The sequence below is a fragment of the Sinocyclocheilus grahami genome, unplaced genomic scaffold (assembly GCF_001515645.1).
Source record: "Sinocyclocheilus grahami isolate Dianchi unplaced genomic scaffold, SAMN03320097.WGS_v1.1 scaffold1204.1, whole genome shotgun sequence".
NCBI classification, from domain to species: Eukaryota; Metazoa; Chordata; class Actinopteri; order Cypriniformes; family Cyprinidae; genus Sinocyclocheilus; species Sinocyclocheilus grahami.
The window spans coordinates 67,319-81,646 of NW_015506383.1; the positions used below are offsets into that span (position 1 = coordinate 67,319).

Sequence of the window (14,328 nt, forward strand, 5' to 3'; positions counted from 1 at the left end):
CACCCAATTCTTTCTCAAAACTAGTCCAAAACTAGCCCAATCATGTTCAGGAAGGTAAACATCACGTTAGTGTTGTCGCGTCAACCCACGGAGTTGAAAAACATCCCGCGGCAACAGAGGAAAAGGTAGCCCAATTCTGCTGGGAAAATGTTGATTTGGCAACACTTAAACAGCTCGCCGTCATACGGAAGTAAACACGGAGGATATAAAGTAAGCGATTATGCGTTTATTTATAGTGTGATCTGCTGCAGGAACCAGCTAAATTATACACTGGCAATATGAAAAAATAAAGACAAGGATGTGACAAAAGAAAGCAGAGTATTGAAACTTTTATGATACGAGTCCTCATTTTTTGCTTGTAGAGTTGTCACTGTAATACACATGAGTTCTGACACATCACACTTCCACTTATTACCTTTCGCTACTGTCTTGATAACTTTGGGTATGTAAAATGTTTGAAGTGTCTCCCGTCAGCGCGGAGTTATGACGAATGTTGATCTAGAGTGACGTGAAAGCCGCATGAAATCCGACATGACCCGTTCACACTGCAGTCGCATTGCAAAACATCTGACATGGATCGGATTTAGTACTACATATGGAAGTGGCACAAATCAGAATTGAAAAGATCAGATTCCATGTGGTTTGTGCTGATCACACTGCTATGACACAAACAGATCTGAGTCACATGTGAGCAAAAAATAAAATCAGATTTGGGCCACATTTGCCTGCAGTGTGAACGTAGCCTTAGATACCGCCGATCAATCATCCCAATGTGATTATCGGCCGATAGTGATCGGTAGCCGATCAATCGGAGCACCCTTAAAATAAATGGGCCAAATCTGGTGAGTATTGTGGCAATATACTTGGATTTGGAGCAGAGACCCATTAATACTGTCAAATCTTTTTGTGAAGTCATTACAGTTTTACAGTTGTGCTGTTTGCATCCCTCCACCAGAGATCACTATAAGACAGAGTATGAAAACAAACTGCGTGATGAACTGGAGCACATTCGAACGAAGACCAGTCATGAAATCGAGAGCCTGCAGAGGGCATCTAAAGAGATGTATGAAAGAGAGAACAGGTGAGAGCATGCCTACATGTCTCTGACTGGACAGGGACAAATCCTTGAAAAATATAAATAACATAACTGTTTACCATGGAAAACCTGGGTATGCAAGGAAGTTTTAGAATTGTGTTTTCCAGTCCTGGAAGTCTCATTGGAAAATCTTAGAACATCATAGAAATTTCAATAAGAAATTTAAATATTTCTAATTATTCTTCTCTAAAATATTTCATTGGCTAGAAATAACTCCATAATGTTTAAGTCATTGTCATTTTTTTCTTTTTTAATAATGATCCTGTAATAATATACAAATTGATATATAAAAAAATGGGGGAACTCTGTTTCTTATGTTGGTCTTTTAACATTGTTAGGAAAATTAAGTAAAATGCAACTAGATACTGGATACTTAGTTTTTGCAAAACGTAATCATATTTTCTATGATATTTCATAATTTTGAGTCAGCAGAGGGGTCGATCGCTGCACCCCTAGTGACCAAAGACAAAATAATCTTAGCATTAAAAATGAAAGAAAGTATAGTAGCTACAACTAAAGAATATCTGATTAAAATCTAACAACTCTGCATGCTTGCTTTATATTTACTCTTGCACTACCACAATGCCATTTTCTGTACACCGTATCAGAGCAACATTATACTTGTAAGTTGTTTTGAAAATGTCTTGTTTCATGTCGGCCTCCAAATTTTACACATTGTTTCTCCACTTTTGTGGGACTATAATTCCTTTGTAACTGGATTTATGCCATCTCTCTGCATCAAAATGACTTATTTGTGATATATCAGTGGAAGGATGGGGTTTGCTTGTTACAGGTAACAAATGAATGGTGAAATGAACAGTTAATGAATGATCATTCTTCATATTGTGTCAAGGCTTTAAAGCACACCTGTGCTACATAATATACAGTATTGTTTCAGGAAATGTGTTAATTACTCTTTCAGAAACCTTCGTGAAACCCGAGACAATGCTGTCATTGAGAAAGACAGAGCACTGAATGCAGAAAGAGATGCCCAAGCCAAATATGATCAACACTTAGACCAGTAAGTTCATACACACCTCTCACATATGTGTGACAATCTCTAGCTGTCTTTATATTCTGATTGATATTTACTCAATAAAAAACACTATTGAGCAAATACATGTGCAGGAATTCTTGCCAAATCATCATTCAGTGGAAAGGAGCATGACAGCTGAATGTGTGTGAATCATAAAACTTTAATACACCAGTGAAATCTGTGGATAATGCGAAGATGCTGTACCTTCTTGGCGTTTTGAAATCAGAATGGTAACTTTGTAAATGTCTTTCAAAATTAGGACCAGGCATCGACATCTACTTCAACTGTTATGCATTCCAATATGATATCAAAGTATGCTACCATATAAAGTTTAAAAGGGTCAGTAAGATGTTTTTTTTTTTTTAAAGAATTTAATACATTTATTCAGCAAGAATTGATCAGAAGTGACCGTAAAGACATTTGTAATGTTGCCAAAGATTTATGTCTTACAAATGCTTTTCTTTTAAATGTTCAAATTAATGAAGAATCCTAAAATAATTAGCCACTTTCTACAAAAATATTAAGCAGCACAACTGTTTTCGACTTGATAATAATGAATGTTTCTTGAGCAGCAAATTGGCATATTAGACTGGTTTCTGAAGGATCATGTGACACTGAAGACTGGAGTACTGACTGCTGAAAATTCAGCTTTGCATCACAGGAATAAATTACATTTTAATATATATTTGAATAGACAAAAAATACTTTTTGTAATAAACTGTAATAATATTTTGCACTATTTCAGTTTTTACTTTAAAGGGGTCATATGATGCGATTTAAATTTTTCCTTTATCTTTGGAGTGTTACAAGCTCTTGGTGCATAAAGAAGATCTGTAAAGTTGCAAAGACTAAAGTCTCAAATCCAAAGAGATATTCTTTATAAAAGTTGAGAGTCAACCATGCCTACCTAAAATGGCTCTTTCTAACACGCCCCCACATATCTACATAACTATGTGGAAATATTAGCATAATGCCGCCCAAATGTGCACGCAAAGAAAGAATACGTGGTTTCAGGACCAGCAGTAGTGTTGATGCAGCCTTGTCAGGGAGACGCTGTGTGTTTCACAGCCTTGGTGACCAAAAGAGATTCTTTCAAAAGCAAACTAAAAATCAGACCCCAAACTTTTGAACAGTAGTGTAATTGGATCATTGTTATTGTTATTTTTTTATTATAATAATATTGTTTAACTGTAATCAAATGACTTAACTTTTGCATTTATAAGCACACAGTAGAGATGAGCTGTGGCGTTAATGCTTTTTATAGCCTTTGCGTGCATTTGTAAATCTGTGAAAAGGACCTTTCTTTAGGGCTTTTTTATGTTTTGCTTGTTTTTTCTTGGAGTCAAACATTTCAGGCTTGACTGGATTCCTCCAAGGCCAAATCAAATAATCTCTGAGTGAACTGATGATAGACATGCCCATATATTGTCACTGTAAGTAAAAGTGGGTGTAGTCATGTTTTTAGTGAGATGTCTATGTACAATAATTAACAACATTAAAAGTTGCAGGGAGACATATTTTAACCTCTGTTACCGCCTCGAGAAAAAAAGAAAGTGTTCTTGAACATTAGTTCTTATTTAACTAAGAAAACAAAGCCAAGATTTTGAAATATGTTGATTGTTGTCCTCCTGGTTATGATAGCTATAATTATTTTTGGAGCCTGGGTTCTTAAGGAGGAATTTGTCGTACAGTATATGTTCCCACGGTTTTAAATCCTGACAGAGGTGCCGAACATGCCTTTGTTAGTCATTCCATTGTGATGAAATGCAGTTGAATCCTTGTGTCTACACTGTCAAGATCAGGACACTGGTTCTGGATACTGGGCTGTGGTAGACGAATGTGAACAAATAGATAAGCTAAAACAAGTGGCTAGTTACAACATAAACAGAATTAAAGAAAATAATCATTGAGTTGTCACAGCTCAGTGAAGACTCACTGACAGGCTAATTTAGCATTTGAGCTCTAGTTTGACCTCTAGCAAGAAAACATGCTAAACTGGCTAGAAAAGAAAAAAAGACTGGTATTTCCACTTTGGTACACTCTACTGGTGCATGTCTGCAGCCAAAACATAGACAGTGGAAGCACAGGCTTGAAAAATTACATACTTGAAACTTAGCTAGTGTCCAGAACCTGCTATATTTTGAGGAACCCTGTTATATGCTGATTTTCTGCTTAAGAAATATTTCTTATTATTCTCAGTGTTGAAAACAGTTACAATGCTTAATATTATTGTGGAAACCATGATACATAATATTCTTTTTTTGTTCAGGATTCTTTAAATATAAAGTTCAAAAGAACAGCACTTAATTGACACAATTTTTTTTGGTAACCATGCGCAAGTCTTTGTCACTTTCTTTTTTTCTTCCAAACAAACAAAAATCTTACTGACCCCAAACGTTTGAACTGTAGTATAAATCTAAGCTGAACTTAGAAATAATTAAAAAAAAAGAATAAATCATTTGTAAAAACCAGCATAGACGAATGACATCCTCATTCTGTCATTGTAGAATTTAATATTTATTTCTCAAATCTCAATTTTTGGTAAGTAGTTAAATATATTTTATTATATTATAGATTTTAACATGAAAATAGCCATGAAAGATTGCATAGATGATTACAAATAAGTTACAGATGAACAAACAACATTTCTATTGCAATTTAATGTTAGAAAATATGCTGCACATAAACTTGTTTAAATGAAACTTGCACTACTCAAATAAAAATTTACAAAATATTTGAAAATGGGCACAGTTTGTCAAACTCTTGTGGTTATTTAAATACGTTTTTCTTACTTTACTACCACTCTCTCTTTCTTTTTTGCTGCTACCTCTCTTTCCTCTTTTGCTGTTAGCTGTATTTTCTGTTTTGTTATCTCTACACTTTAAGATGTCTTTTTTTTTTTAATGTGGTAGGGGATATGGGTGTCTAGAAGTGCAGGTTGTTGCCCCTCCTCTTTCTCCTGAGTGGTCAGCCCTTATTTGCCCATGTGAGAGGCTTACGGTGTCACTGAGCTCCAGCCACATGCCTAGCATTCCAGCAGATACTCTACACACAGTTGTTGGGCATACCCCACGTTTTTCAGCCCCGGGGAACGGATTGTTCACATTCGCAGAGAAGCTCGATCGAGGGCAAAAACGACAGATGCTCCTTTACCCCGCTCTTGAGAGGTCGAGTCTACGGTCCGTGAACATGTTGTCCAGCGACTCTATTTTGGGCTTACAAATTTAAGTGGGGGAAGGGAGAATAGAAATGAATGTTGCATTGCATTATAAAATTTTTGCAGTTGTCAAATGTTCTTGCAGGTCTGATTCCAAGATGACAAATGCCGATGTAGCAAAGTAAATGGCACAAACATAAATAGTGGTGCTTGACAGTTTGTGAATCCAAAATGTCTGTATTTCTCCATAAATATAACCCAAAAGATCATCAGATTTTCACGCAAATCCTGAAAGTAGACAAAGAAAACCTAGTCAAACAATGGAGACAAAAAATTATACTTTGTCATTTATTTTTTCTGGAAAATGATCCACTATTACAGGTGCATCTCAATAAATTAGAATGTCGTGGAAAAGTTCATTTATTTCAGTAATTCAACTCAAATTGTGAAACTCGTGTATTAAATAAATTCAGTGCACACAGGCTGAAGTAGTGTAAGTCTTTGGTTCTTTTAATTGTGATGATTTTGGCTCACATTTAACAAAAACACACCAATTCACTATCTCAACAAATTAGAATACTTCATAAGAAGTTCTTCAATCGAATTTGCTTGACAATCCTGATAAGGCTGCGATTCTCTCGGTTGGTTGTGCGTCTTTTTCTTTTTCCTTCCACTCAACTTTCTATTAACATGCTTGGATACAGCACTCTGTGAACAGCCAGCTTCTTTGGCAATGAATCTTTGTGGCTTACCCTCCTTGTGAAGGGTGTCAATGATTGTCTTCTGGACAAATGTCAGAACAGCAGTCTTCCCCATGATTGTGTAGCCTAGTGAACCAAACTGAGAGACCATTTTGAAGGCTCAGAAAACCTTTGCAGGTGTTTTGAGTTGATTAGCTGATTGACATGTCACCATATTCTAATTTGTTGAGATAGTGAATTGGTGGGTTTTTGTTAAATGTGAGCCAAAATCATCACAATTAAAAGAACCAAAGACTTAAACTACTTCAGTCTGTGTGCATTGAATTTATTTAATACACAAGTTTCACAATTTGAGTTGAATTACTGAAATAAATGAACTTTTCCACGACATTCTAATTGATTGAGATGCACCTGTACATATCTGTGAGTGGCAAAATCTCTAGGATTAGCAGCTAATTTGAAGGGAAATTAGAGTCCATCTGTTCAGAGGTGTTATCAATCAAGGGAATGATTATCAGGTGTCAGTGTGTGCCCCGTTTTATTAAAGAATGGGGATCTATCAAAGTTTGATCATGTTTGTGGAATTGTGTCATTGCATGAACAAAGGAGTTCTCAGAGGACCTCAGAAAAAGTTATTGCTGCTTATCAGGCTGGAAAAGGTTACAAAACCATCTCTAAAGGATTTGGAATCCACAAATTTACAATCAGAGAGATTGTGTACAAATGTAGAAATTCACGACCATTGTTGCCTTCCAGAAGTGATAGTCCACAAGGTTGCAACGGGCCCCGGGGTAACTTCTAAGCAATTAAAGGCCTTTCTCACATTGGCTAATGTTCATGAGTCCATTATCAGTAGAACACTGAACAACAATGGTGTGTATGGCAGAGTTGCAAATAGAAAGTCACTGCTCTTTAAAAAAAACATTGCTGACGGTCTTAAGATCATATGGACAAGCCAGAGGGCTATTGGAGAAAGGTTTAATGGACGGATGAGACCAAAATCGAAATTTTGGGTTTAAATGCGATGCGTTATGTTCGGAGAAAGGAAAACACTGCGTTCCAGCATAAGAACCTTATCTCATCTGTGAAGCATGGTGCTGGTGGTATCATGGTTTTACTGCATCTGGGCCAGGACGGCTTGCCATCATTGATGGAACAATGATTTCTGAATTATACCAGCAAGTTCTAAAGGAAAATGTCAGGACATCTGTCCAAGAACTGAATCTCAAGAGAAAGTGGGTCATGCAGCAATACAACGACCCCAAGCACACAAGTCGTTCTACCAAAGAATGATTAAAGAAGAACAAAGTTAATGTTTTGGAATGGCAAAAGTCAAAGGAGTCAAAGTCTAGAACTTAATCCAATTGAAATGTTGTGGAAGGACTTGTAGCAAGCAGTTCATAGGAGGAAACCCACCAATATCACAGAGTTGAAGTGGTTCAGTATGGAGGAATGGGCTAAAATTCCTACAAGCTGTTGTACAGGACTGTTCAGAATTTACAAGAAATTTTAGCTGCAGTTATTGCTGCAAAAGGGGGTCACAACAGATATTGAAAGCAAAGATTCACATACTTTTGCCGCTCACATATGTGTAACACTGGATCATTTTTCTCAATAAATGCATGACAAAGTATATTATTTTGGCTCATTTGTTTGATTGGATTCTCTGTCTACTTTCAGGACTTGTGAATGTCTAATGATCTTTTAGGTCATATTTAAGTAGAAATATTGAAAGTTCTAAAGAGTTCACAAAGTTTCAAGCACCACTGTATATGTATCAGACAACCACTCCTTACAACATACTGTTCCAACAGCTTCCTCACCCTCCCTTTTTTCCCTGAATTTATGTAAATAAACAAGTTTAATATACTTTAAGCCAATAAATAGCTTATCAATATCCAGTCTTACTCCTTAATGTATGATGGGAGTTGTCCAATTACGCACAATTTGTCACAATTATTACTATAGGTGTTGGTCACCACTGTGATGACATATCCTTTGTATTCTTCACAAAACTGCCTACATTTGGCTCGATGTTAGTGACAATGCACAAACAAACAAAAAAATCTTGACCTGCCAGTTTGGCCCCTCCGTAGGTGTGGTTACGGTTTCAACCAAAACCCCTGGAGCTCTCCGAAATGTTTTAATCCTTTAGAGACCTGGCTATAAATGTAGGAGGACACAAACAGATACTCAATCTGTTTGGGCACGTTGAGATTTGGGGTTTCAAAATAAAGCGGTGACTTTCTGCCCTAGGAAATATACTTGGCACATTAGAGGCGGTCTGAGCTTGGCATCACCCTAATTTAGCATTCGCTTAGCTTAGCCTAAAGTGAGCCACAGCGGAGATTATACATATTTCATGAGCCCCCCTCACTCCCCATTTTGTTTAAATCACAATTTAAATGGCAGTGAAGTCTATTTCAAATAAATGCTGTTCTTTTGAACTGTCCATTTATTTCAGAATCCTGGAAAAAAAGGTTCCACAAAAATATAAAGCAGCAAAACTCTTTTTGACATTGATAATAATAATAATAATAATAATAATACCATTTTAACATCATTTTATAAATGATGTTCTTTTGAGACTTTTTTTTATTCATCAAGGAAAAATCTATTAAGCAGCACAACTGTGAGTGTATAACTGAATAACTTCAACTGTGATAATAATAAATGTTCCTTGAGCAGCAAATCAGTATATTAGAAGGATTTCTGAAGGATCGTGTGACCCTGAAGACTGGCGTAATGATGCTGAAAATACAGCTTTGCCATCACAGCTGGTTGTGTAAACTTTTTAAATTAAATACATTTTTACTTTTTAGACTAACTTTGCATGGGCGAAGTTTGCAGAATCATTGAAAGAACAACGATTCTGCAAACTTTTCCCATGCAAGGTTAGTCTTAAAAGTAAAAGGTTTTCACTGTTTTCATGATGGACAGTGTGCAGAATGAGTGAATGCAGATGCACTTATATCTGTTTTTGTCCAGGTTCAGGCAGTTGCAGCTGAGTTCAGACAGCAGGGTGGCAGAACTGCTTAACCAGGTGAAGCTGAAAAAGTTTGAGTTGGAGCGTTCCCAGATGGTCCAGGAGGAGACTGCCAGGAACCTCAGCCTTTGTCAAATTGAGTGTGAGAAACATCAGAAAAAACTGGAGGCAAGGCACTATAAAATAGAAAATTTTTACTTTTTAGACTAACTTTGCATGGGCGAAGTTTGCAGAATCATTGAAAGAACAACGATTCTGCAAACTTTTCCCATGCAAGGTTAGTCTTAAAAGTAAAAGGTTTTCACTGTTTTCATGATGGACAGTGTGCAGAATGAGTGAATGCAGATGCATTATATCTGTTTTTGTCCAGGTTCAGGCAGTTGCAGCTGAGTTCAGACAGCAGGGTGGCAGAACTGCTTAACCAGGTGAAGCTGAAAAAGTTTGAGTTGGAGCGTTCCCAGATGGTCCAGGAGGAGACTGCCAGGAACCTCAGCCTTTGTCAAATTGAGTGTGAGAAACATCAGAAAAAACTGGAGGCAAGGCACTATAAAATAGAATCTGTATGGCAAAGATAAACCTGAACAAAGTGATTTCCTTTAGCCTTATTGCATGTTGAATCCATAGACTGTATAAAAACATGGACATAGTGTCCGTGACGTCACCCATAGATTTCTGAAGAGCGTTTTTGAAGCTCAAAGTGGGCGGAGTGGGCCGTCGCCATCTTGGCAGCGTGTCACCGAGCGCAACTCCCGGATAATCGAAAATGGACAAAAAGGCAGGAGCTGGTTGCTGAAGCCACGCCCACCTAGCTTCACAGCCGTGTCAGCAGCGGCAATCCACCTGTCACTCAAGTGGTGGCCCTTAATTATGCAGACATTTAAGGCTTAATATAATTTAAACAAATGAGTTATAAAAAAATTCACCCTCCTCACAGTTGTCATGAAGGGCATAATTAGCTATATAGACCAAAATAATTTTTTTAACCAGGTGGTAAACATGTTTTTTTCTGCTGTAAAGTTGGGCATTTTAACATGGGTGTCTATGGGATTGACTCCCTTTTGCAGCCAGCCTCTAGCGGCCAGTTGACGAATTACAGTTTAAGTCACTTCCTTGTTGGCTTTACTAAAGAGAGCTGGAGGTTGCCGCTTGGTTGAATCCTGTTAATTGCTTAGTAGTTCAAGCTGTTAATTCCCTAAAGGATTACTTAGCCATTTTGTCATAATTTACAACAACTTCATGCCATTTCCAACCGGCATGACTTTGATTTTTCCAAGGAATACAAAAGCAGAAATATTGAAGTTACTGGCTTTTTCTTTTTACCATATAATGAAGTAAATGAGACTAGTTCCAAAATGATAGAAAACAACATAAAAGTACTTTTTCAAGTCGTATGGGCCATACAGGTTTTTCCAAGTCTTCTGAAGCTGTGCAATTGGGATATGCAATATATATACGTTTTATATTGGTTATTGCATTAAGAAAAGTATTGGTATCAATGGATAATAGATATTAGATATGTAATTCAACAATTTGTTAAAATTGTATGATAAAATAAATCGCATAAAGGTAATCTTTTGATTTAACAACTTATTCTATTAAAACATCAATCATTTCATAACCCTGTTTATAATGTTAAGCATTTAAATCGCACCATGAATCTTTCATAAATGTACATTTATAATGGATATAACAGATATGAATTTTTAGATACCTAAATTCACTTAAAACAATTTAACTTTTTGGTGTTTCATTTTCAGTTTTAAGAGTTTTATTTTTAATTGTTTTAGTGTTTTACTTTTTAGTGTTTCAGACAAAATTGTGTAAAATTTTAATATTATGAAAATCTTACATGACATTTTTGATACATTGCATTATTATCAGCTTTTCATGTTGTACAAAATGTTAATACTGGTGCATACATACATATGATTTGCATGAGGAATTTTTTTTGGGTAATTTTGCTTTTTGTATCCCAGTTGAAAGGCCAGTACGTTCTTCAAAAAATGTTCCTCCTCTGCTCCACTCTTTGGAATGGCATGAGGATAAGTGATGATAGAATTGTTATTTTTGGGCGATCAGTTCATTAATCATTACCTTATGATTTAATTCTTCCAATAACAGGTATATAATTCTTATGAGCGTCACACTGAATCTCAAATCATTTAGACACCAGACAAAGGTTGAACCCATTGCTAGCCTCATAGAATAAGGACTGTACATATTTGTCATAATCATAAAACTTATTTGAACATGATGTTATGACACCACCCTTGTTACTCAATTTCTGTTGTTATCTTTGTCCCTCTCTTGATCTGCTTCTGCAGGTTCTAACAAAAGGGTTTTATGGGCTACAGACATCATCAGAGAAATGCATCACTGAATTGCAAGCCCAGAATTCTGAAAAGCAAGCACGCCTGGAGACATACGAGCGGTTGGAAAAGGAGCTGGATGATGTTACCATGCAGGCTGCAGAGAGTAAGACCAGAGACTGATTCAGTCATTGCAACTGAAGACCAAAGATCAGCACATAAGCAAGGTTGCACACTGCAATTTAGGAGTCTGTTAGGCCAAGTCTTCCTGAAATTCTTACCCGAGGGTCTTATTTCTGCATATATGATTCTGTAGATTTAAGGATGTCAAAGCTGTGGTAAAATTTGGGATTAGGAGTCTGTTTTATGACTACTCGTACTCATAGATTAAGAATGCCATACTCAATCAGACCTGAAGACTGTTTGACAAAACGGCCCCAGGGCTTGTCCTTAAACAACCTTCTTCTAAACGCCAGTGAATATGCTGACACTGAACTGAGGTGATGCAAAAGGCTGGCCTAGCCAGGTTTTAAAATCCCTCAGGTTAACAACAGGTTTTTAACCTCATCAAGTTAATAACAGGTTTTTAACGTCATCGAATCTGCATAGATCAGACATAAAAAAGAATGCCTAGTGCATGGAATGCAGGTTGATACTGGATGCAATCCTTTGAAAAGTACATTAAAAGGCCGTTTGTACATACAATGACTTGAATACACATTAACCTGTTTTTAATTTCTGAATTAAGTTTAATTTTGATATTTGGACCATAAAGTTAAAAAGTATATTAGGGTCCAAAAATCATTAATGGTTATTATTGTTCTTTATTATTTGTTCATGAAAATTACTAATCTGGTTACTTGATGCTTTCATGACAGTTAATAGCTCACTGGAGGGGAAGATTTTCAGTGAATTACATGATCTTGAATTTCTATTTCTCACACAAAAAAATCTGATGAACTATTGCTCCTCCTTATATACTACATATCATATGTTATTATATATTAATTATCGTGATATTATTATTCATAATCATATTAATAATAAAAAAAATTATATTATTATGTATATATTTTGTAAGTAGTGAATAATATGTATATATATATATATACACAGAACACACATATTATGCATCGCGATTAATCGATTGACAGCACTAATATATATATATATATATATATATATATACACACACACATTTTTTTATTAATGTTAATTATTTATTTGGAAAATACAGATTAAAATGTGTACAGAAGTAAAATTTCTTGAAAAAGGTGTAAAAGTTAAAAAAAATTATATGAAACCAACATGAATTTCTAGTAACTTGGCACACGATTTGTCCTATTCTTTATTTTGGACATTCTTATTTGTTATTGCTTTTGTCCAGTTGGTTGTAAAAACTTGCTCCCGAGTCTCTAGGCCTCATTCTCTTTTTAATCTGTTTAAACACCACTTCAACATTTTTCACTCATACATAAACTTTCCTACACAGTATGTATTGTAAGAAGATAGAAAACTGTTTATAGTCCTATTAGTGCTCTCCCTTCTGGCCACGATACTAGCTGGGTGGTCTAGACATGCTTGCTCTTAAACATACTGTTTCTCCTTTTTTTGTAGTGGAAAATGAAGATGAGGCAGAGAGGGTGCTGTTTTCATATGGTTATGGTGCAAACATTCCATCAACTGCCAAGAGAAGACTGAAGCAAAGGTGAAGTCTGAGGAGGTCATTCGTCTTTGAAAACCAGAAGCTCATCTTTGTGTTTACTGAATGTTTTCATGTCTGCGTGACTCTAACCATAGGTTTCTGAATGTGTGTGTGTGTGTGTGTGTGTGTGTGTGTGTGTGTGTGTAGTGTTCACTTGGCTCGCAGGGTTCTGCAGCTGGAGAAACAGAACACACTGCTTAGGAGAGACCTGGAAAGACAAACGGCGCACGGCAGTCAGATCTCTGAAGAGGTGCTGTTTTTTACTCTTTTGACACGAATGTTTATTGTTGACACACATATTGTACCTGGGTGGGTGGGAATAAAAAAAGTTGGCAGCAAAAAGCTTCCTTCCTTCCTTCCTTTCTTTCTTTCTTTCTTTCTTACTTACACAACATGTTCTCTCTGCTGAATCCCTTTATCCATTGAGCATGTTTTATTAGATTGTGCTGGTTTTAACTCGTTGAGAATTTTTTTTATTCAGTTTATTCTTTTAAAGAGATTTTTATTTACACACTGCCCCTCAAAATGTCTGTGCACGGCCCTGTTTTTTGGCAGTTAGTAATACAATTACTGTAAGTTTTATGACGTAACACTGAGACAGGTCTCTGGTTCTTGGAAAGACAGTTCCTTGAATTTTGGATGTTGCATATCTCTTGCCAAAATCAATGTACTTGAAGGCAGAGCTAAATAAAATGTAAAGGTTTCCCTAGCTTGCCATTTTTAAAGCAGAGGGATGAAATGCTGGTGGTAAATTTGGGCAGTTTAAATGGTGTGAAATTAGACTGGTGCAGGACGTTAAAATTAATTAATTTAATTAGTCTACATTGTCTCATTAATTTGAAACACCCCTACTTCACAAAGCCCTTCAGTGTTTTTTGCTCTGTTTACACGGCTGCTGCAGACTCTATAGAGCCATGTCAGAAGCAGCCATGTAAAAGCTGTGAATGCTGTGTTTGCATTCTGAATTGAATGTGGTGTGGTTAAAAAAGAAGTCTATGTACTGCAAAATAATGGAAAGAAAGCATGCCTTTTTTTTGAGTAGTACAGTGTAGTCTGATACATGATCAAATGACTCATTAATCATTAAAAACAAAAAAGACAAGTTACTGGTTTGAATCAGTCTCGTGACCAAATCAACTGAGTCATTTAGAGCAGTTACTGAATCCACATCTGACTCACTTACTGATCTGTGAGTCATTACTTTCAGTAAATGTCTCAAAATTAAAGTATCACTCTCAGAAATAAAGGTACAGCAGCTGTCACTGGGGTGGTACCTTTTCAAAAGGTACTTATTTGAACCTAAAGGGTCCATTTTGGTACCTTAAAGGTACATATTGG

At 36.2% G+C, this 14,328-nt stretch overlaps 1 protein-coding gene across 1 annotated transcript in view; it reads left to right on the plus strand.

The window, feature by feature from the left end:
- LOC107567982 (progesterone-induced-blocking factor 1-like) overlaps positions 1–14,328 on the plus strand; it is a 31,863-nt gene that overhangs the window by 4,202 nt on the left and 13,333 nt on the right. Inside the window, exons 6-11 of the mRNA XM_016253812.1 lie at positions 956–1,081; positions 2,019–2,117; positions 8,979–9,144; positions 11,301–11,451; positions 12,903–12,993; positions 13,138–13,240. Of these exons, the coding sequence (XP_016109298.1) occupies positions 956–1,081; positions 2,019–2,117; positions 8,979–9,144; positions 11,301–11,451; positions 12,903–12,993; positions 13,138–13,240 (736 nt within the window). The remainder of the gene's footprint in view (positions 1–955; positions 1,082–2,018; positions 2,118–8,978; positions 9,145–11,300; positions 11,452–12,902; positions 12,994–13,137; positions 13,241–14,328) is intronic.